This window comes from Coffea arabica, chromosome 11e (assembly GCF_036785885.1).
Source record: "Coffea arabica cultivar ET-39 chromosome 11e, Coffea Arabica ET-39 HiFi, whole genome shotgun sequence".
In the NCBI taxonomy this organism is placed as follows: Eukaryota; Viridiplantae; Streptophyta; class Magnoliopsida; order Gentianales; family Rubiaceae; genus Coffea; species Coffea arabica.
The window spans coordinates 58209619-58233054 of record NC_092331.1 but is presented as its reverse complement, the minus strand read 5'-3'; the positions used below and the strand labels follow the sequence as shown (position 1 = coordinate 58233054).

Below are 23436 nucleotides of genomic sequence, written 5' to 3'. Positions count from 1 at the left end.
AAGAATAAAAATCTAATCGTGGATGGAGTTGTAAGAAAAGGAAATAAGCCACATTATGAGATTTCATATTCGACTTCTTAACTTGATGAATACCATTGCTGCAAGGAAACGCCATGTAAATGTCGTAACTATTCTAAATGAGTTTCTTTTTTCCTTTGTTTTCCTTTCATGGGATCAAAATTGAGTCTCTTTCTTCAAAGCAAGGTATTTAAACAATTCCATTCCCAAACCCTAGGATTTATATCTCGTGATTCGTGAATGAGGGTTTTGATTCAGTGTTCAAACAACCAAATTTGATACTCCAAAAAATCCAAGGTATGGTAAAACAAACTCTTTTGAAATTATCTGCTTGAATTAATTAGGTAGAGTTTTCATTCACTTCTCTTGCATTCTAATTTCTCAGAGAATCTCCATATTGATTGGATCACTGAATTTCATATTCTTATTAATTTCAATTTTTATACTAAATGAGCAAAGTAGCCGAGTGAACACAAATTGCTAGTACACTATTATGTTTGGCGGTTTTATTTATGTAGCGAAAGTCTGTCATCAAATATCAAGTAATTTGATTGTCTTTGAACCCCTATTTACGTTGCATGGCAATCATGAAAACAAATTGCTAGCACTCTGTTTGGTGGTTTCATGTAGCAAAACTCTATTATCAAATATCAAGTAATTTGCTTCTCGCGGGTAATTCGACTGGTTCCGTAGTCTAGTGATTATCAGCAGATTCCGTAATAACATCTGTGTGCTATTTTGCTATGTGTTCCGTGATAATCTTCGTATGCTATTTCGTTGTATATCTTTGGAATAAGACTCTACACAGTATTAAAGGGATTAATCTGAGTAAAAGAGTGAGATATACCCTAAATGAAATATATATATATATATATATATCAAGTAATTTGATGCATATTTTAAACCCCTATCTACCTTGCACGATATTATTACGCGCTTTTCCTCTTTACCAGGGGAAAAAGAAACGGAAGTCTACTGATTAGGAAAACCCGAACTAGTCACGTGCAGAACACATGTTGTGAGAGTAGCTAACGACTGGCGCCAAAAGGAGCAGCGAGTTCTGCTACATCAAGAAATTTTACTATATCTCATCAACCGAAACATGCGTTTTACCTTCCATCTCATCGTTGTATATGGATTATCTACCAAAAACCCTAGTCAGTCTTTCTGTATTGTTGCCAAGATTCTTGATTTCTGTGGTAGAGAAGGTCAAATATTCAATCCCTCAAATATCGAAGGAGGATTATCTGCGCCTATATAGTTTTACAAAGTCAGCAAGACATACAAGAAAGCCAAAAGGAAACCAATAAAAAACCCAATCCCGTAAATGAGATTCATCATTTCGGGCTTAATTTAACGTAAATCTTCCCTTGGGCTATCCTTATTCTTATCTCTTTTTATTCATCTGGGTTCGGTTCAATTTCTCTCATTTTTTTGGTGTGGAGTTATACTTACATTGCGTGTACATATACACATATATATGGGGGTTTATGTTAATCTTCTGATTCTTCATTGGAGCGAGTATTATTGGGGTTTGAAGGGATTTGGAAACATAAGAGGATATATCTGTGCCAATATAGGCAAGGAGGCTTTACTTGTAGAACGTATAAAATACTTAAGGTGAGATAAGTTTTTGTCAATGAGTTTCTCTTTTCAGCTTATCCATGATGCATGTTCTCTAGACAGATTCTTGATTTTTGTAAATGTTCGTTTGAACCACAATGATAGGGAAGGGTGCTAAATTTATGGAAATTAATTGAAGAGCAATGGAAGAATTTTGGAAGATAATTGGATTATTTTACATTGTTCTAGCAAAAGTTAATTGTTGCGTGTACTGCACATTAATTGCCTTCAGATTTGAAGCCTATTATTTTGGATTAGATCATTGAAGGTTCCTGGTGGATTTTGTTCCCCCCCAACACCTAATTCTATAGAACCTCAGTGTCCCCTTCTTGTTTCTTATTTCATTTGGTATAATGATTAATTTTCATTTGGAATATACAGAGAGTTTTATATAAGAGTCATGTAATTTTTTTCAGGTATGGACTCTGAGCATGGAAGTGGAAGTAGCAGGCTTCCAAGAATTTCGGAAGCAGATGTAGATTTGGATGACTCATTTGACCCATCAACTGTGATGGATTTTGAACATTCAGGAGGATCCAGAACAAATTCAGAAATTGCAACAAGTGAGGTTGCAGCTAGCACAATAGATACTTCTAAGTCATTCAATTCTCTGCCTTCATCTTCGTCAGAAAATTCATCTCACGTTTTCTTTCAAGTGAATCCAGCCATGATTCCCATGTCCAAAACATCTGATCATGAATCCCCACCAAAATCAGAGGAAAACGCCAATTCACTGCTTAAGGATGGAAAAAATGATGTTCTATTCCAATTGGAAGAATTATTTGGATCTTTACATTCCAGCTCACAAAAATCAGATGTCACTGATGAATTTGTAATTCCAATCTTGTCACCAACACATTCTCCTCCTATTCAAGTAATGGAACGACCAAGAGGATATGATCCTGATCGTATTCCAGCGTCAGTGTTTGCAAAGCCTGCTTCACCAGTTGATTGGAGTGTCGCGTCTACTGAATCTTTATTCAGCATTCCGATAGGAAATGCCAGTTTCTCCAGAGATCATGCTTTTAAGCCAGTTGGAGACACAAACAAGCCCAATGAATTTGGCAACTCTGGAGAATTGTACGTTTCGGAAGAATTTTACAAATCAGGAGAACTAGATACTTTCAGTGAACAGTACAGATATAGAGAACTCCAAAAGTCAAGTGAGCTTGTCAGGTTGAGGCAACACTCTCCTGTAACAAAAGGAGAACATAAAGCACAAGGCGCTGATCTTCCGAACAGAACAATCAGAGATGAAGGTGGGATAAATCTAGAAGCCAAATCTTTTGCTAATCCAATGTAAGTAGAATTTTTTTTCCTCCTATAACATGAAGTTGAGGATCCTTAGATATTCAATCAACAGATACATTGTCTATACAGATTTGACTCCTTTATTCAGTTTTTCTGCTTTTATATAAATTGAAGTTTTCTTTTCGATCTCATGAACATGTTGTTTCACTGTTGCTTGATGGTATTTATATTTATCCTAAATGCTCACATGTAGATTAACATAATGTTTCAAATTTTGCTTGTGTTTCTAACTATTTCTGAACAAGGGATAGCTATGATTTTTGTCTTTTTTTCAGAAAGAAGAAGTCATCAAAGTCATCATGCGCTTGTTGCTCAAACTGCTGTTACAAGTGTCCAAGCTGCTGTTGCAAGTGTCCAGGTTGTTCGAGCTGCTGCTGTAAATGGCCAAGCTGCTCATGTAAGTGGCCAGGCTGCTCAATCTGCTGCTGTAAAAGTCCTTGTTGCTCTTGTAAGTCCTTGAGTTGCCCGTGGAAGTGGTCGTGCTTTCCAAGTTGCTGCTGAAATTGGCTAAACTGCTCAGGTGTTGTGGCAAATGCGAAAGTGGCTGCTGCAAGCCTTTAAGCTGGCCAAGCTGCCATTGTCAGTGGCCGAGCTGCTCCTCTATAAGTGTTCGAACTGGTTAAGTTGTCGCTTCAAGGGACAATCTTCAAATTCTAGCAACATATCCTGCTACAGTTGGAAATGTACAAGAAAGTCTGCTGTTGAAAGCATGCTTCTCCGTCTCTCCCTCTATCTAATTCCTTGTTCTGATTGGTATATTCTTTACTATTTTCTTTGTAATTTGAGGTATTTGGTCAATGCAGATATAAGTACCAATGCATTATACTATATCCAGTAACTGTTTCTATTTGATGCAGCACGACTGATGGAGGATTAAATATACTTAGAAATAAATTTAGCTGAAGAACAGTGCCTACAGCCTTCAAGCTCCACAAAGGCTCCAAAAGACAGATTAAGGAAGGATATGTCTTGCAGCTTGTACTTACTATTAACTCTTGAAAGGTTGAGGGGCTTAATACCTTACTGCTTCTCTATCTTCCGCATTGGCCCCTTCAAGCTGCTAACATGACCGCCAATCTACCGAAGCGTTGGAGTAAACGTAAAGAAGGTATACAGGAATTTACCTTCTGATGCTTGGAATTGCAGGACAAAGTTAGACCATGAAGATTTTTAACAACTGACATAGTTATCTTGGATTATGTAGTCAATCAGGTTAGGGTATGATTACCTACCTCTTGTGGCTTGTTGTTTAGTGCAAGAAGGTGCATTATTCTTTCTAATTTCTGAGAAGAGAGAATTCCAACACCCCTTTTTGGTATTGGAGAGGTAGAGACTTTATAGTATCATAGGATACTATTTGTTTCTTTTACATTGCAATTTGGATAATCTTTGATTTCATCAACACCCCTTTTTGGTCTACAGTAGTTTTCGTATTGCTATAATTGTATTTTGCATGTTTGTTGGTGAGTACACTAAGTACTGTACCTGTGATTTACATCACGAACCACAAGCTCTTCTATAGTGCCGGCCGCTTGAAAAAATTAAGAAGGATGTTAAAAAAGGAAGTGACTTGATTAATTATATTTATGGTGTGTTTGATTTGTGGACTACATGCATACAAAGGACTAAGCGGATCGAGGCCCTCACAAATAATTACTAATTCAACTCATTCGAACCAGTAGTATAAATATTAAAATTGGCTAAACTCCACTCTGGACCCTTAAATTATAGATGCATTTTTACTTTAGTTCTTAAATTTCATTTTGGACACTTTACATCATAAAATATAATATGAAACTCTCGTCGTACAGAACATCATAGAGAATTATCAAAATTAACAGAAGAGTAGAAAACTGATCATGTCCAAAATTTAAAAGGAAAAGTAAGATGTATTTCATGCCTTTAAGAGATAAAATTTCTGACCGTATAATGGATATAGTGAAAGTGCATCTACTGTTCAATAATCCAAATTGAAATTTATAGTAGACTAGAATATTACAAATAGACACTGAAACATTAGATGTAAACACCAGTACTATACAAAAAATGTATACAAGAGTATTGTTCACCTACATATTCAAAATTTCTCCAAGTTTTAATTTCTACTTACAATTTTCAAATAAACAAAATTTTGATTTTGAATTTTTTTGGTGTAATTAAATTTAATGATTTTCGAGAATCCCACCTCTATCTTTATGTTGTAAGTAAAACTACTTGGAAACAAGGGGCCTATACATCTGCTTGCTATCCTATACGTTCAGTTTTTTAAGATGCGAATGATCGATTGAAATCAGCGAGTGAGAAAATAACAGTTTATTGAAGCCAAGTATGGTACGATCTTTTTAAGAAATAGAAGTTGTCCAAGTACAACAACGGGTCCTTAGCTCAGTGGTAGAGCATTTGACTGCAGATCAAGAGGTCACCGGTTCGAACCCGGTAGGGCCCTTCGTTGTAAACAGAATTGTGACTCCATGGCCCAATGGATAAGGCGCTGGTCTACGGAACCAGAGATTCTGGGTTCGATCCCCAGTGGAGTCGCTCATACGTCCGCTTCTCATTTTTCCTCTACGTTTTGGCTTGTGTATTTTCGTTTTCAAGAGGACATTTCAAATGAAAAAACTGGTGAGCATCATTTTGGATTCAGTAAGCTTAGAAATTTGAGTCATATAACAAACAAGATTCTATCAAAATGAGAATATATTTGGCCTAACCAAAAACATTGCTGCAGTTTACTTTTGCAAACAAGGTTATAGTCTAAATAATTTGCAACTAATGATGCTTTGACATTAGTCATCACTCACACTTCAAAAACAAAAGCATTGCGTTAACAAATTCTCTCAGCTGTCAGCTTTATGTTCCTAGAACTCAAAATCTCAGCCACTGTATTGTGGTATAAGCAAGAAATCCTCCAGCTGAACAAGAAAACTGCTTCCAGCAACTGTGACTAGAAGACAATAACTCACATATGTCAAGACAGCTATAAAAGGATGAGAAGCAATAGAAGTTTACTCTGCATTTCCTAAAACAATCCGCAATGGTACATACAAAATTTTCTCTTCTTGTACCATAATTGTCAGTCCAAGCATGATTATCCATTTATACATAAGGTTCCCCACTGGGGAAGGATAAAAAAGGAATAAGAAATGATTTAAAAAAAAAAAAAAAAAAAAGGTTGAACATCCTTGCCTTATTTTTTTTTTTTCACATCAAAGGAGATGCATTAGGGTTCACTACTATGTGCTTGAGTGGATGAGTAACATCGCTCCCTCCAGCATGCTTCACAAACTCTGCTGGGGAAAGGAAATTACCATGACACACACACATTATCCTTACTTCTTCTCCCTTTCCATACTTGTATAGTATTCCATCTACTCTTCTCCCATTTGGACCATCTCCTTTGGTAAAGACACATGGCATGTCTTCCAACGCATTCGTCCCAATTTCTTTCCCTTGATTTTTTGCAATTTCAGCTTGTTTAGAAGGATTTTCCATCTCCACACCAGATGTTCTGCCAAGACTGTCCCTTAACTTTGTCCTAGAAGAACCAACATCCTGACCAATTGCTTCTTGTAATGATTTAAAGCTGACAGGACTAAGGTCATCGCAACTGCTGGATCCTGTTGAAATAAACATGAAGATAAGATATAGGAGCTCCACACCAAAAATAAGAAGTGCTAAAAGTAGAGCCTTCCAAGATTGCACAATCCATTTCCCTAAAAAATGTATTATCTGTGCGTCGCATGCACTTGGGGCCCTCCTCATTTGTTTGTAAAATGGGCATAAACTCATCATCAAACTCAAGAACTACAAAATTTCAGCACCTAACCAAAACTCTTTCCAGGTGAAGACGTAAATCCACGGTACTTTCATACTTTTCGTGTCCAATAAATTATTCATATGGTAATGTGTTGAATATAACACAGAAGATGGATAACATGAAAAACACTTTTTGTGAATGGGCCTATTACTAGAGTGACTGTATATCCAACTTCAAGCAATCTGGTGAAATGGAGATAAAATCGCACTTCGTCATAAGCTTCACAGTCATTTGTGTCTGATACAGAAAGTTAGGCCCTGCGACGTCGAAAGAAATGAAGGGGCAAGACGTACTAGTCAAAGAAAAAATGTTGAAACTCCTTAAGTTTGAGAATGACCTAGGACTACTTTCATAAACCAAAATGTTTATCACCAACAACTGAAATGCCAAATGTTCCTCAAGATCATCAGTCTACATGCCATAACCATTTATCAAATATTACATTGAGTATAAAGTTCCAAATGTTACCTAACAATTGAGTGCATCAACATTAAGACATAGTGAATCATGTTAGTCACAGATTTTGCTAGGGCTCTACCAATTGATATGAAGAATATCCATCAACAATTAATTGCTATCCACTACCACAATCAGATTAAGCAGCCATAATGTGCTTAGACAAGCTGCTATTTAATATACAATAAGATCCCCATCGGTCTATAGTTCATAGGCAAGTAATGGTAAATCGATAACAAGTGAAGTTGTCATTTTCTTAATAAGATATAAAGAAATAATATACTGTGGGCACCACTGCCTCTGGAGTCACTTCTGCATATCATGATTTAATGAGAACTCAACATGCATTCAATCGTAGTGTTGCTTCCACTTTTTGAATTTACCTAGTGATGCATTATAATTAATGTTACCAAATATAGTTTATATTTTCCTTTCCGTTGCTCCTGCTGTTTCATCTAGCAGAATTGGAAAGAGAAGCCAGATTGCAGCCCTAAAAGATAATGAACACTATCACAGACTACATAAAATGTAGAAAAATGTATAATAAAAGGTACTTTTTCTTCTGCAAAATTTTCAGCTATTTTATTTAGCTTTGTGAAACCTTTATCAACTACTAGTAGGTCTAATGATTTATTCTGATTGAGAAATATGTAATTGAATTCTGAAGTCAGAAATGGAGCTCAAAGTGAAGAAAGAAAAGGGGGGAAAGCAATTTTGCCGGTGCACCATGTACATTGGTTAGGCCTCAAGCTTTTAATGCAGAGTCCAATAGGATAAATAAAGGAAAATGATTTTGCTTTCATTCCTGGTAGACATTTTCTTCTCGTGCACAGAGAACACTCAATGGCAGGAAAACATGTACATAACCTCTTCTCCACCCATAACAAGGGTAGAAAGACTGAACTAGGGAAAACCAGAAGCACCTTTACCACCTCTAATAAAAAGAAACTACGACTAGTAACAAACTCATAAGTCAAACTAGCAAATTTCCTTTAAATTTGAGAGATATTGACACTTTCAGAAGTATGGACAGCCAAGAATTGCCAATTAACTTATAAATCAAACTAGAAATGGATGCTTACCAATTCTATCTTGGCAGTTTGAAATAGTTGTAGAATGAAAAAGAGAAACCCCATATGCCTACCTCAAACCTGCGTCCTGAAAGTTCATGTTCTATACTAAAACATTCTCGTTGATTGAATAGAAAAATCAGGACTACTTATGTTTTTGATTGAAGATTAGATCGCTAATGTTGTTTCTTCACCTGACTGGATCCAGTTTCTACAACTGAGCAGTCTTTCTTATGTTTTTCACCTCTAAGCTCAAAAATTCATGAAAATAAGAAAACTGGAAAGAATTTCAACATAAAGGGACCTTCAATTATAACTAGATTTGAAATATGTAAAGCAGAGTGCATAAATAGAGCACAAACGAACAAGCATCAATATCTCAATAAGTACCCTTTTCCTTTGTTGGTGCAATGAAAGAAATTAATGCCTAATATAAGTGAACTCTTAAGGAACAACCACGTATAGAAACTGGACAAATTAACGAACCCATCATGAAAAATAATGAAATCAAAATAATAATAATCATGATCATGACTTAAATTTTAAAGGACAAAGAGTAAAGTCTTCCCCTTCTCACCCAAAAAAGAAAAAATAATTAAAGAAGGTAATGCAGCACCTTGAAGAGGTCTACTTTCCAACTCAGAAGAAGAACTTCCTCCCTGTGATTCCACAGATCCTTGCGACAGTGGCTGCCCAAAACCTTGCACTCCACTTCCGCCTAGATAACCTCCTTTTCCTTTTACCATTGCCACATCAATTCCGCCACCCATTGGAGAATGTCCAGCAGCAGCAGCCATCATAGCCATCCCTAAAGGCGGAGGTGACACCGATGAACCAAACCTTTTAGCAGCTACCGATGACTGATCTTTCTCCAATCTCCCCCTCAAATTCACCTCAACATCCCTCTTTTCTTCTCCCAAACCTCCACTACCTTCTCTATCAGCCTTTAAATTCCTCTGCTTCTCTGACCTCCTCCTCTTAGCCTCCATTCTTCTCAAAGTCTGCAACTCCTTCCTTTTCCTCCACTCCTCTTCAGTCTCAACAGGCAGAGATGAAGCCCTCACTAAACTAGGATACGAAACCGGAGGCGGTGAAGCAGCTACAGCATCATCATCTCTCACAACTGGCAAACATGCAGCTACAGAAGATGATCTCATCAACTTCTTTGAACTCTTATCCACACCAAATCTTCCTCCCAATGACAACCCAAGACTCAACTCAATTTCCTCACCTTCATCTCCCACTTCTTCTTTGACCACCAATTTACCTTCCCTGGAACTACTAGCACCCATAAATCTATTCAACAAGTCTCTAGAAAGTCTACTTGCATCCAATGGAAAATTCTCCATTTCACTTCTGCTAATCATTTTTTTACTCTTATCACTATCTCCCATATCACCCAAAACACCTGTTGAATGAAATGCTGTCAAGAACCCAATTTTGCACTCAAGCTCAGGTGTAGGGACGCATACGTGCATGTCTAAGGCCTTCATGATTTGATTCACGCCAGCCCAGTTGGAAAAATTGGATCTTTAACTGCATATTAAGTTCAAAAGCTCCAATTCTTAGTCTCTTTCCAGACAACTCAAGCTCAATTGTCCCTCGAGTCAAGATTTTTACTCATAAAATCAACTACAAAAAAAAAACTAAAAAAAATTAATCTTTAGCCCAAATAAACAATTCAAGGAGCTTCAAAAAAACTCATCCAAAGTACACAAGTAGAAAAAGTTTCCGGCTAGAAGTGGCCGGAAAATCAAGAAAATGTTTCGTGGGAGGCTACGGGGAGGGAGTGGGAAAAGTATTGAAGCCCAAAAAAAAAAAAATTCCTGTGCCAGTGAAGACCTAGGAACAGGAAAAAACGGAATGAGAGGGAATGGTGAAAAGACCGAAATGCCCTGGGAGGGGACAAAGAAAGTACATGGAAGAGACAAGTGGCGGAAGTGGAAAAGGGTTGCGGGTGACACGTGGGTCTGACTGAATAGGCCTTTTTGGTGGTGTCTCTAACACGTGGTGTCTTTTCGTTAGAGCACATATTTGAAACAAAGGAGTGACTCTACAATGAAATGGATAGGTGCAGATAAATTGCATCAAAATTAGAAATAAGGTGAAGTTATCAAATTGAAAATTTTCACCAAAAGTAATTTGAAATACATACTTGATATTGCTTACACAATATTGAGCTTTTGAACTTTTCTACACTAAATTTGAAGACTGGGTATTTATTCTTAAATACAGACTCAGTAATATGCTGATTGTTTTTTAGACTAAAATACAGATATATAAACATGTTTTTTGATCTCCTTTTACCATTTATGAGTCCTATAAGCACATGTTATCAATAAATAGATAGAAATGTTATCAATAAATAGATAGAAAAAAATGCGTTGTTATTTTGTTGATATAAATAATCATCAATTTTCAATCATAAAGAGAAATTTTTGTGACACTTAATTATGTGACACGGTGCGTGAATATATTGATGAAGCTCACAATCATCATGAGCCACAACTTACAATGAAGTAATTTCTTAATCAATCAGCATGTCGTCTAAAAAAAAATCAGCATGTCGTCTGGTCCGATTATTATATTACAAGTTAATAAATAAAAAGGAGTATGAGAGTAAAATGGGAAGAAAACCTGACATGGTATGTTAACGGCTGAGGTTTTAGAGCGCAAGAGACCTAGGATGACATCGACCACACAACAAAACCACCCCCCAGCCTTAACAAAAGAATGCAAAAGGGACTTTTATTACGTTAGGACGCGTGTCTAGAAAAGCGTGACGCATAAACAAGCGACAAGTGTCGAGGGTGGTTTGGAGGCACTGCGGTTAGCCACGTGGACAGTATTTCAGCCTCGTGAAGCCGCAACCTTGTCTTTTTTTTTTTTTTTACGGATTAAATTAAATAATAGGTACCAGTTACCAACCTCCCCCCCCCCCCCCCCCAAAAAGAAAACAATCCACCAAAAAAAAGAAATTTACCAAGGGGGTTATTAAGTTGTTTGGGTCCTACATTGGACACGTGGGGTATAAAATTAGATGAGCGGACAGTTGTCTGCTGAGAATTTTAGTGATGTGCTTGGTCAATTTTGGAATTGGGTAAAATTTGCTTAAAGTGGATAATTTTACAGGTGGTGAAAAATTGGACATTGAGTAGAATTATGGGAATCATGTGACTGTAAATAATAGGACTGACTGTTGTTAATGTGTCCTATCACGACAGCATCACCTACCCATGTGTATGGCAATGGCACACCTTGTTTCTTTTTTCTTTTTCTTTCTTCCTTTTTTTTTTTTTTTTTGGTTTTGTTCACGTGAAAAAAGCAACAAATTAGGGGCTATTCCTAGAAGTTCTTTATCATTTTGAGTTGGGAGTTTTGCTTAGTCAAATTTCACTATCTTGATTCTTGAACTAGTGAAGTGAAGGATTTTAGCGAAGGACTGGTCTTTTGGAATGTTATGAGGTGACCGCTGCGATCACTTTACAATTACATACTCAGTAGATAACGCGTTTATTCAAAAATAGATATAATTTGAGCACTTAATCCCTTAAACTTTTATCATTTCATGAGTTTCGGCGCGCGTCTTGAAAGAAAAGTCTTTTTTTTTTCTTTTAATGATTGAAAATTGATTGAGGTGGTATAGGATTAGGAGGATTAGTAATAGGATGAGAGTATAATACCAAAATTTTACTGCAAAACCAAGTAAACAGATCCTAGCTTAAGTTAAATTAATAAGAAGGATCCATGGCTCTTATATGGACCACAAATTTGACTTGACATGATCATGTCAACAACAGTGACACACCATAAATTCAACAAAAAAAAATAGTGCTCTCACTCTCTCCTAACAAAATGTTGCACTGTTTGATTAAAAGTCTACCAACACTCTTTTTTTTTTTCAAGTTACCTTAGATTCTGGGTGCGTGTGTTTATTATCTATTGTTGAAAAACTCATTTTCTTTCAAGTTTATTAGGCTGGTACTGTGATGTGTACCAAGAAGGGATGACAAAATTTTATGCGTATATGCAAATCCCATTGCTTGTTTATTCCTTTTTCATCTTTAGGCAACAAAACACTCAAGAGTCTAGCATCAATTTTGGTCAAGAGTCAAGAGATTTTTTTTTATATAAATTTAAAATCAATATTACTAAAAAATCAGTTAGAAATCGTCCGGCACGACGAGCTGCTTAACAGGAAAAAAAAAAGGTTGCATTAATGATAAAAAAATATAAAATATGTAACACATATTTAACAGAGTTACAAAATAAGATATTTAACCATAAATAAAAGAAAAGATTCTGATTACATTTATTGGGGACAGCCAAAATGTTTGACCCTGTGAAATCAGCGGTCCCAAATGGAAAGGGGAACTGTTGATGAGTTCAGCGGCGATTATTGACTCAGGTCAGCAGGGGTGCTAATAAAAGTCAACGAGGAATTAGCCGGCATCGACGGGGAATTGCGTGGAGCACGTGGTCCGTGAATTGGCACGGTCATGGAATTGGAAGAATGATGACCATGGGCCGTGGGGTGATTAGAATGAGACTGGTGGGGGCCCAAAAGAGCCAAGTTGCAAATTCTTCAAAGTCAAAAATAATGGGAAAATAGTGCTCTTTTCTGACACGTATCCTCAGATGCTGCCAACCATATCCGCTCTTCCAGATCTGTCACCCCCATGGCCATGGCCTATTGGCCATCTAGTCAGTAGTTTTGTGCTCCATTTGGGCTCACATTTATATTAGTTACTCATTGCTCAATTCTAAGCTTAAACTTGACTCTTTTTTTGAAAAAAAAAAAAAAAAAAACACACATACGAAGGCATTTTTAATTAGTTTCTTTACTGATCGGGATCAAGTTAAGTAGCAGTATGATTTTAGCTTTCTTGAATTTCGGACTATGGTAGTAAAGATTGATGATAAAAACAAAAAGTATCAAACCATATACACAAAAAAAAAAAAAGTCCATTTGGGGTAAATTATAATCAAGTTTAGTACGAATGGAATTGACCAAGTTTGCACGTAGATCTGAGGGTACTTCAACCTTAAGATGTTTGTTATGTTTTTATTCAGAAAAAGGTTAATCACATCAGCTAGCTACCCCTGGTGTTTTAGGCAGAAGTAGCATTAAAACTAGAGTTATCAAAAAATTGCAATATGCCCTTGTGGCTTAATGACGTGCAAGTAATATAGTGTCAAATAAATTCCTTGTCAAGAATAACGTATGTTTATTTTGGAGAATTAGAGTTTTTGAATTCAAATCCTTTTATCTCCTTCATTCGCTCGTGTTTTTTAAATCTTATCTTTGTTTTAGTAATTTTGTTTTCAAAAATAATACTTATATAAATCTAACATAAAATTTAAAATATCTCTCTTCGTAGCCTTGCTCGAACTCACCGCTATCACCAAACCCTAGTTGCCACATTGATCTTGACGAAAGAGTTGATTAAAGCTTGCTCAGAAATCAAATTACTAATTAGGAAGGAAAATACATTTTTCCGACCCGGTCTAATTATTATTATTAGTGTAGAATAGAACACTTAAAAGCCAGTCAAAATACACCGCACTATTTACCCGCATTGGCAAAAAATGGCATGCCTCTGGCTCTTGGGTAGAAAGCTAAGAAATGAGTAAATAACAAAAGTGAAAAGGACATAAAATGAGAAAAGAGATCTTCATAGGATATAGTAGTAATAATAATAGGACAGGTCAGTGATTTAGACAAGGAGTCATGAAGATTCTCCGACACAAGCTTTGAGCCACGTGTTGCTAAGTTAAAAGGCGAGAAGGACACAAGGTACACTGATTCATTTTACTGGGGCCACACCTGCCACAAAGTGGATACAGGACCTCTCTGATGACAAGCTCCAGCCCACACAAATCATTCATAAATGGCCCAAACCCTACCCAGCCAACACCCCGGCCCGGAACAAAAAACCCTCAAGAAATGAAATGACTAATGATGGAGTGTTGCAGAGTGCCTCTCGGGATGAAGTTGCTACAAGCTCAAAAGCAAACCAATTTTGCTCTTTCCTATAGGTATAGTGCTTTTGAGTCGGGGGAGAGATCAAACCGGACAGCTGAGCCGAAATCCAGACATGATTCGTTCCAGTAAATAACAATTGGCAATAGAAGAAGTCCTTGAGAACCCATTCAAAAAATAAAAAAAAAATTTGTAGAAGAGTTGAAAATGTAGCTTATGGAAATTCAAATTAAAATCTTGCCTCTCCTCAATAAATGGGGAAAATGACCCCCCCCCCCCCCCCAAAAAAAATCAACCATCCTTCTTCGGTTTTACGAGTTTTTGCAAACAAAATTCTCCTAACCCCAAAAATTACAACCTATTTCGATCCACTTTCACCATCTGCTCTTTTGTTCCTTCTGTCATTCCTCTGATTTGCATCTTCACTCTTTCCCCTTTCGTTCCTCCCCTGACTGTTATGTGCTCTTCCATCCCTGCTGCTTCGGCTGACGGATTCCCCATTTTGTCCATTAAAGCCACGACCGCGAGCCCAGCCCACATCAACTGCTTCATTGCCATCTTCATATTCTCCATTTTCCTGGCCCTTGAAATTTCCCCCACTAGCCCTGGTCGTGCCGTTGCCAGCTGCAACATTGCACAACACAACAATGAGTGCGTCATATGAGCAAAACATCATTAGGTTACAAGAAAAAAAAAAAAAATTCAGAGTTTGCATATGAATTATAATCTAGATGGATGGAACTGCTTCTGGAGCAAGACCCGAAACACTACTTTTGCCAGATTACTCATTCACTCGATACTGCCACTTTTGCACCATTCTTCACCCAACCAAGAAGTAAGAACAGACAACAAGATCAAGATAAAGAACAAGAAAACATAACAATACTACTGCTGTTCCGTAGGTGAAATTTTCTCATGCAACTTTAGAAAATTCCATCGCCAAGCGGATTGTGATCTAATCTCTAGTCAAATGTAAGCATATATTCTGCAAAATGTGGAGAATTTTGCATAAAAAAATTTTAGAATTACAGAATGTGGACACGCACACGTATATATATAGAGAGAAGATAATCCAAACTAACCTCTGTTAGGAGATTTCTTGTAGGATATGCGAGCGACATAACCCCTTAGAGTAACATTCTGAGCCTGGAATAATGAACATTGTGAAAGGTAACTTATTCTTCTTCTGTGTTCTCCATGCACCGAGAAGTAAGATATGTATGGTTTCTTGTACACAGCATCTTGTACATATGTTATAAGAGCAAAGAATAAAGATCCCTAGAACTCAAGTACCTCAACTGCAGCTTTTGCAGAGTCAGGAGAATTAAAATCCACAAAGCCATAACAGAACCCATCCTAGCAGAGACAACACAAGAATATGTTAGAAGAAGACATTTGTAACAAAAAAAAAAAAAAAAAAACCGGAATTGACTTTGAGCAAACCTCGTATATTTTGAGCTGGACGCCACCTTGCCTAATTCGTCCAAATTTCTTGACAGCATCAGCCAATTCATTTTTTGTTACATCGGGAGGCAAATTTTGTACATGTATGCTCTTAGATATGACAGCTGAAACCAAGTCTACAATCAAAACAACTTGGAAGAAAAAACCCATACTTCATTCATGCTCAAGAGAATGCAGGTTTTTACATACCTTCGCCGCAGACACTGTTATCATTATTAGTATTTTTTATTTCTATTGAACTGAAAATAGGAGGAGGTTGTTCCTGCGTCATGCTTTTACTCTTTGATGGGGAAGATGCAGAAGACTGCTGGTTAGCAGTTGGAGCTACTCTTACGATTTTATAACCAGAATTATCTGCAGGAGATGCTCTTTTGCTCTCTTTTGCCACCTGTAGAAAAACAAATGCTGTTTAGACAACTTCCAAATATTCAATAGATTTGCATACACATGTTAGTTTTAAGGACAAACCACTGATGCATATGAAATTTTCGGCCGTTCATGTTTCACATTCTGGCTTGGGGTATTTGACTGTTTAGTAACTCCAGCATTTTCTATCGACTGTTTAGTGACTTCAGGAGCTGTGTCAGTGGCGTTTGACACGACGGTTTCAGCATTGTCTATCGACTGTTTAGCAGTAACTTCAGCAGCTGGGCCAGTGGCGTTTGACACTGTTTCAGCATTGTCTATTGACTGTTTAGTAGTAGTAGTAGTAATTTCAGCAGCTGTATCAGTAACGTTTGACGCAGTTTTGGCATTGCCCATTGCCTGTGGGCAAGTAGACGTCCCTGCTGGCTTAGATTGAGTAGGAACATCAGCAGGTTCTGAAAGAGAAAAAGGTTTACTGAATCCACAGTAAATCATAAGTCCAAAAAATAAGATAAAATTGGCTAACTACCTAAAAGAAAAGCAGGCTTTTGAAATTGCTGACATGCCATTTTCCAATACTCCATAAATAGAAGAATCCAGACCACAAGACCTACCTGGATCACTGGAAATAGGAGTACTTGTAACGTTTTCATTACTGTCACCATCCACAAACAATATATCATTCAAGACAAAATATCCAGTCTCCTGTGGGGCAAGAAAAAACCATTGATAAAATGACCTTCTCACTCTCTCCTTCTCAAAAAAACCTTTTACTGCCACAACGATCCCCTTCCTCGAGTCTTGGGCACGGACATCAATGATCTCTGCCGAGCAGCCCTTATAGTCTGAGGACATGATCATGTCATTTATCCCCTGCAGCAGTCAATTATTTCTTATTCTGGGAATCAATATCAGAACAATACAACATGCCAAACCACAGAACACAAAATTTCAATTAGAAATCTAACATTTCAAACAATCAGATGAAACAAGTTATAATTGAAAAGTGTAAACTTATAAATGAATCATATTTGATCAGTTCAGAATACACTACAACCATTTACCAGTAATAAAGACATTTTTTTAAGCTGACTAGAAGCATGGGATGTAGCAATGAATAAGTTATACATTACTATTAAGCAAGCATTGAGGAGTGATTAGTTTCAAAACAGCAGACAATTATATTAAGCATGATTAGAAACTCTAAAGAATCAGCATGCACAGATTACTAAAAAGGATGCTGTCGACCAAATTCTGCAAAGCTATAAACTCTACTAGGACGTCAGGAGGGGCCAAATAAATATACAACTTAATGATACGCAAAGAACCGAGCCTTAGTGACTTGAGTACATATTCTAAATGTTATTATCCACCCCAGACCTAAAACAAGAAAAACCAAATCTGCTACGGCCTAGCTGCAAGGACACTTACTTTTAGGGTTGTCTCTGAAGTCAATGGCCAGTCTGCCATACTTCCATCCTTATAAAATCGAAACAAGCGCTCAGGGCTTTTATGGAGGAGTGAATAATAATAGGAGACAAAATACTTTGCAACTAATTGAGCCTGTGGCACCTCTACTGGCGAGCTTCCTTCTGATGCCGCAGTTCCCATCTCTCTAAAAATTAAACAAAACTATGTCCCAGTGAGCTTTAAAAACTTAAACAGCCTATATAATAAAATAAACACAACGTCAAAACAAGAAGTATATACTAGTCCAAATATCCACCTAAATGTTCAAAAAATGCAATTTGGCCGAAGATGGAGGGGGCTATTAAATGGAGTCTTTAGCAGTTATAAGTAATAAAAGTTAACAAAAATTGTAAATTTCGCTTGTAATCACTTTCAAAAAACAGAAACTACAGGCTTAGAACGATGAGCAGGATTTAACGCACCTTATATACAAGCCTAATTTCTTTTAAAACAGCGACCATTACACTAAAAATCACTTATTAGTCTACATCTATATAGATGAGAAACGCCTGAGGTTTCTACTCATAAAGTTCCACGAAAAGCTAGTACGAATAAATAATAAAGACTTAACATACTCGTTCCAAACACACAGACAGACCCCAATGATCACCCAATAAACCATATACCCTCTTACACAGAATTTATGAGTTAAAAAGAAATTTCTACAAGCCCAAATTCCTTGATGCTCAAAGCTACTGAAACACGGCAATGCAGAAGTTTAATAACCAAAATTCCAAGACTTTTGAACAACACATTAACCGAAAACAGAACCACCCTTGAACAGAACTCTTTTTCTTTCTTTCTTTTTTTTTAACAGAACCCTTCTAAACCCAGAAATCAGTCCCTCCAATAAAAAAAAAGACTAAAAATCCCATCTTTTATCAAGCAATGGGCCCAGACATATAAAAATACATAAAAAACCAGCTATAGTTCCTTTTGATAAACCCAAATGAACCTCAACGGGAAGAACCACAAAAAATCAGTTAAACCCAACCCATTTTTTTCTCCTTTATACACGCAAAAAGAATGCAAAAGGCCATTAAAAATTTTATAAAAAAAGCTAATAAAGCAGTAAGATGAAGTGCAACCTCAATGGGAAGAACCAGAGAGAGATGACAGAAGTGTTTGTCTTCTTGTTTTCTTCTTTCGATAGAGACGACAAAAGAGTAAGTAAACAATATAGATAGAGAGAAAACGAATGAAAAAGAGAGAGAAAGGGGTGATTTTATAGGTGTAAGTAGACCATGAATTAGGGGAGTTTCCAATTTGAAGGCGAAAGGCCATGGGGAGGCGAGGGGACTGTAAATCCCAATCATTTTCGGATTCGCAATCTATTTCCCATTTCGGGCCTTGTTTGGAGGGAATTTTTGTAATTGTGGGACCTGGTTATACTAAATGGGCCCCCACTTAGAGGTGATTTTGGGAGGATCCGTTTTGATCAAGGGTTGAGATTTATTGGGTGCATGGGGCGGGAAATAAGGGGATTGTAGGATAGTTCGTAGGTGTGGGGCGGTGATTATTGTTTACTTGTTCCCCAACCTCTATTTGGAAAAAATATTGGGCAATAAAGAATCTTTATGGGCAATTAAAAGTTAGTACTAACTTACTATACTTTATTTTGGTTAACAGCATAATGCATATTCGGAATTACTTCTTTCACGGCATGAGTCCATAATTTTTCGGATGAGCTTAACAGTTCCCTTATTTGTGAGGTTGTTTATTTGGTCTCTTGGGATATAATATAGAAATCTCGTTTTACACCCAAGATTTGTTAATGTTTAATGTAGTTTTAGGGATTTTATGCACAATATGAACATATTCATGACTTTTGCTACTTTTAATCCCTTTACTTTTGGTACATCTTTTATTTCTGTTTATCTGTTTTACTTCAAAAATATAATAGCAAACATCATTACCTTAAACCTATGATATATATATATATATATATATGAATTAATATTATTAATAAACTAGCTGAAAATCATGCAGCACAATTTGCTTAACAAAGAAAGCTGCATTTAATGACAGAAAAATATATAGAACATGTCACAAATATATGTGATCTCAAAAATTATTAAAATGAGGAAGATTAAGCCTATGATATATAGTACTATAAGTAAAGATGTATGATGCTTTTTCTTCAAAAAAACCAGGCAAAAGGTCTATGCTATGCTCTGCCTAAAATTTAATCCTTTATTATCATTTCATCCTATATATATATATATATATATATATATATATATATACATATACATATATACATACATACATACACACACATCTATAGACATACACGCGTATTGGTAAGTAATTGATTACTGGAAAAGTGATATCTAATCCAATTAATGTGCTAAAAATCAGCTAGATAAATGATTAAGTAACTAAGGATGGCAACGGGGCGGGGTTGGGACGGGGGACCCCTCCCCTATCCCCCACGTCCCGCGTCCCCCGCTTCCCCCGCGGGGTTAATAAAAATTTGTTATATAATTTTATTATAATTAAATTTTAGCAAATAATCAAGTACTAAAATATCAACACATCACCAAATTATTATTTATTGTAATTTCACAATTGAAACTTATAAAAACAATCAAACAAAAGTTATTTGAATAAAATCCAACATGATGAAATAAATACAACTAAAGTAGTTAAATGTTCACTTTTGGCACAAATACAATCACTAATTCATTATTGTGCTTGTGTTTTTTTTTTTTGAGAAAAAAATGTTTTTGTATTAAGTGTAATTAGGGATTTAGTATAAATGTATTAGTAAATTTAGTATAACCAATTAATAATTTGTATCAGTACACATATATAATTATTTACATATACTAATATACATTTTATAATACATATAACTAATAATATCATTATCATAAGTTTGTAACTAATTAAATTATATATTATATATAATTACATACATATATATTTTATATATTTATTTTTTAAAAGCGGGCGGCGGGGGCGGGGGTACACTCCCTCGCCCCCCCCCCCGCCCCACTTTTAAACGGGGGGAAAAAAATTCCTCCCGCCCCATTAGCCTCTCGTGGGGCGGGTGGCCGCATTGCCATCTTTGTAAGTAACCAATAATATTTCAAAGAGAACATATTTGAAATTCATTGACGAATCATTACGTTGTATAAATTATATGAGTTGAGCTAGTCCAAGTTAGGAAGTTATGATGTTGAAAATATTCACACTAAGAAAGATGTTGTCTAAAATTTGTAGAGAGAGGTTAAATCCACACCCTTTCGTACTAAATCCACATCCCATGTTTTCATTAGACAAAAATGTCCTCATTTATTAAGTTTATTTGATTATTCTTGTAGTTCCAAATAACATGTGTTAACAATGCACAGAAAAAAAAGAGGAAAAAATGTTTCCATTTAAAAGATAATATTTTTCAAACAATTTACAAAGTGTTTAAGAATATTATTTCTAATATAGCAATCAAGATTTTTCAATTACAAACGAGCATGTAAATAGCAATGCCTATGCATTTCAAACCTCTGAAATTAAAATGTCAATAGTTTTTAAGATGGAACATGCAGTCATAATAACTTTTTCATATAAATATCTATGTAAATTAGTGTTCAAAATGGTTCAAAAAAAAATTAGTAGGCTCGTTAAAGAAAAAAAGAAAAATTTATTTAAAGCTACTTCAATGAAACATAAATATTGGAATGATATATATAAGAAAGAAATTTTTCTATAGAACTAACATAAAGATTATGGTATATAATTTTTTTCTTTAGAAAAGATATTTATTGTTCCTGTTTTCATTATGTAGAAAGATGATTTAAATACTACAAAAAGTTTTGATTTAATAAATAAAAACTCAAGACATCAATGTGTAATAAATATATAAGGTGTATATTTAGTATAGAGGGATGTGGATTTAGCCCCTCCCAACCTTTAAATGAATATGACCTACTTGGACTTTGTGAGCTCCAAAAGGTAAATAAAAGGAAACAAATAAAGACAGCAAAAAGGCAGTCAAGCAATTAGAGGTCTACAACAAGCTCTTTATTGAGTTAATTTCAGGCGCGTCGGATAAAAATTGAAGTTTGAAAATTGAAATCTAAAATTCGAAGTCTGAATCTATAAAATTGTTGAATTACTAAGTATTATATCTAACACATTTGAATGTATATTACATTCAGTGACAAGTGAATAGTTTATCACTTATTTTGGGAGCAAGTTTTGACTAAAAAATTTAGTGTCATTTAATTAATTCAGATATTCAATTTTTAGTTATTAAACTCTTCTAAACATATTAAGATCTAAATTCATTAAGTTTAAATGCTAAATTGGATTATCAAACAAGGCTTTCATATTTTTTTATTGGTTTGAGTAATAGTAACAAGTACCCATTTTCATTAAGAGGAGTTTTGAATGTTACTTTTTTTAAGTGTAGTTAAATATAAAAAATATATTTATTGTGACTATATATATAAAAATGTAGAAAAATAAATGTGATTTAAGTGTGTTAATGGGCACTAATAAGAGAAATCCTTTTTGATAACCTATCATAAGAGTCTTCACATTGCATTTGAAATTTTGATTTTATTAACATATCATTATTGAATCCATAAAAAGGGAAAAAAGGGGGAAAAGAGTCTATCACCAACAAACTACTGAAAATGAAAATTACATTCTGCTATTAATTGGTGATAACTAGATAAGAACCAAAATTAATGAATTTTAATTTACTAACTATTAGTTGGAAAGCATATGAAGCCGAAGCACGAGTTCTTCTATGTGACTTGTAAAAGTTGGGTGACAATGACTTGCACGACCACAACAACTCTCAAAAAAACTTTGGAAGATGATAACTGTCCCAAAAAGCCCCCGGCGAGGATCGAACTCGCGACCTTTCGCTTACGAAGTGAACGCACTACCACTATGCTACGGAGGCGTTTGGCTTTTCTGTAACCTAAATAGTTTAAAATTTTAGATTAGAGGTAAATTCCTTCAGGAATATTTGTTGTCAAAATCTGCATGTCACCCTTCAGAAATTCAACTGCTGTGCTCCCACGTTCCATGTATGCATGTACCAACTCACTCAAGCTTTCCAATATTAGTCGTCAAATAAAAGCAAAAACTTTGCGATATGAGTTTCCTACAGAACCCCAAAGAGTGTAGGCCAAAAAAATCCAACCTGCAAAAGTCATTCCACGAAGTTCCAGAGCCCACATTAATCTTGGAATTAACCAGGGCTGGCATCCATAATGCATGGCAACGGTTAACAAATTCACCCTTAAGAGTTGCCAATTTCCCAAATCCTATTTCCGGCGGGGACTATTGACAATTGAATATGATTTTGATCAGTATTTTTCATATATGTAATGGTAATAATGCGAAGGAAAGGACCGACTCCAAATTATTTAAGAATAGCGGCGTTGAATTTTTCGATCATTTGACTTATGATTAGTCAATTCTATTTCTTGATGCGGGCAGAAAAAAGATATAATTCGAGACTAAAGTATCACCTTGACGTGATGAAAGTCACTGGTTCGAACCTGCTTATCCTTAAACAACCTAGAGCAAGTATTTTCATTTGGCTTTGCTCCCCTCATGTCAATCCCACGAGCCTGTAAAATTCAATGTATATTCATCATGACTTGATTGATCAGCAGCAATTGTTGATAAACATGCATGCACGGAAGAGTGAAGACTGGGGGCTATCTTGAAGCAATTGCGTACATTAATGAGGAATTAGAATGATCTCCAAGAAAAGGAGGAGCGCGGTTAGTCAATTTGCTGTCCTGCTCGCTGCAGGGGGCATTCCGAGATATCCGTGCCTTTCTGTACTGCTAGACTATGTTGTGCCCTGTAATGTAAGGATTTCATTAGTA

General features: G+C 35.8%; 3 protein-coding genes and 3 non-coding genes across 8 annotated transcripts; 3 read left to right on the top strand and 3 right to left on the bottom strand.

Annotated features, from left to right (window-relative positions):
- Positions 1-1079: 1079 nt before the first annotated feature.
- LOC113718613 (uncharacterized) lies at positions 1080-4351 on the top strand. Of its 2 annotated transcripts, XR_011825072.1 has the most exons (4): positions 1080-1638; positions 2058-2940; positions 3228-3705; positions 3810-4351. XR_011825072.1 is itself a non-coding variant. In XM_072071836.1 (3 exons), the coding sequence occupies exons 2-3, from the start codon at positions 2060-2062 to the stop codon at positions 3451-3453; spliced, it is 1107 nt and encodes a 368-aa protein (XP_071927937.1). In that variant the 5' UTR covers positions 1080-1638; positions 2058-2059; the 3' UTR covers positions 3454-3789. The 2 variants fall into 2 exon arrangements, 1 of the variants encoding a protein (XP_071927937.1); XM_072071836.1 differs by lacking the exon at positions 3810-4351 and having other exon boundaries at positions 3228-3789.
- Positions 4352-5326: 975 nt separating this feature from the next.
- Positions 5327-5398, top strand: TRNAC-GCA (transfer RNA cysteine (anticodon GCA)). The gene has a single exon. It is a non-coding gene; the product is annotated as a tRNA-Cys (tRNA).
- A 19-nt stretch (positions 5399-5417) lies between these two features.
- TRNAR-ACG (transfer RNA arginine (anticodon ACG)) lies at positions 5418-5490 on the top strand. Its single transcript has one exon. It is a non-coding gene; the product is annotated as a tRNA-Arg (tRNA).
- Positions 5491-5940: 450 nt separating this feature from the next.
- On the bottom strand, positions 5941-9928 carry LOC113717953 (ninja-family protein AFP3). Its single transcript, XM_027242812.2, has 2 exons — positions 8912-9928; positions 5941-6569 (listed from the first exon to the last, which is right to left on the bottom strand). Exons 1-2 carry the CDS (start codon positions 9786-9788, stop codon positions 6154-6156), a joined length of 1293 nt encoding a protein of 430 aa, XP_027098613.1. The 5' UTR covers positions 9789-9928; the 3' UTR covers positions 5941-6153.
- Positions 9929-14262: 4334 nt separating this feature from the next.
- LOC113717668 (nuclear transport factor 2-like) lies at positions 14263-18867 on the bottom strand. Of its 2 annotated transcripts, XM_027242445.2 has the most exons (9): positions 18667-18867; positions 17540-17723; positions 16723-16981; positions 16211-16563; positions 15932-16130; positions 15722-15846; positions 15572-15634; positions 15361-15424; positions 14267-14902 (listed from the first exon to the last, which is right to left on the bottom strand). In XM_027242445.2, the coding sequence occupies exons 2-9, from the start codon at positions 17717-17719 to the stop codon at positions 14637-14639; spliced, it is 1509 nt and encodes a 502-aa protein (XP_027098246.1). In that variant the 5' UTR covers positions 17720-17723; positions 18667-18867; the 3' UTR covers positions 14267-14636. The 2 variants fall into 2 exon arrangements, with proteins under 2 accessions (XP_071928867.1, XP_027098246.1); XM_072072766.1 differs by lacking the exon at positions 17540-17723 and having other exon boundaries at positions 14263-14902.
- Positions 18868-22424: 3557 nt separating this feature from the next.
- TRNAT-CGU (transfer RNA threonine (anticodon CGU)) lies at positions 22425-22496 on the bottom strand. The gene has a single exon. It is a non-coding gene; the product is annotated as a tRNA-Thr (tRNA).
- Between the last annotated feature and the right edge of the window lie 940 nt (positions 22497-23436).

Bases quoted from the DNA above. Each gene is read 5' to 3' on its own strand.
- LOC113718613 (XM_072071836.1), top strand. From the start codon at position 2,060: ATGGACTCTGAGCATGGAAGTGGAAGTAGCAGGCTTCCAAGAATTTCG. The intron at 2,941-3,227 runs GTAAGTAGAATT...TCTTTTTTTCAG, and splicing joins AAATCTTTTGCTAATCCAAT to AAAGAAGAAGTCATCAAAGT.
- LOC113717953 (XM_027242812.2), bottom strand. From the start codon at position 9,788: ATGAAGGCCTTAGACATGCACGTATGCGTCCCTACACCTGAGCTTGAG. The intron at 6,570-8,911 runs GTGCTGCATTAC...TTATTTCAACAG, and splicing joins GGAAAGTAGACCTCTTCAAG to GATCCAGCAGTTGCGATGAC.
- LOC113717668 (XM_027242445.2), bottom strand. From the start codon at position 17,719: ATGGGAACTGCGGCATCAGAAGGAAGCTCGCCAGTAGAGGTGCCACAG. The intron at 16,982-17,539 runs GTAAGTGTCCTT...TGACTGCTGCAG, and splicing joins CTTCAGAGACAACCCTAAAA to GGGATAAATGACATGATCAT. The intron at 15,635-15,721 runs GTTTGCTCAAAG...TGTCTCTGCTAG, and splicing joins TCCAGCTCAAAATATACGAG to GATGGGTTCTGTTATGGCTT.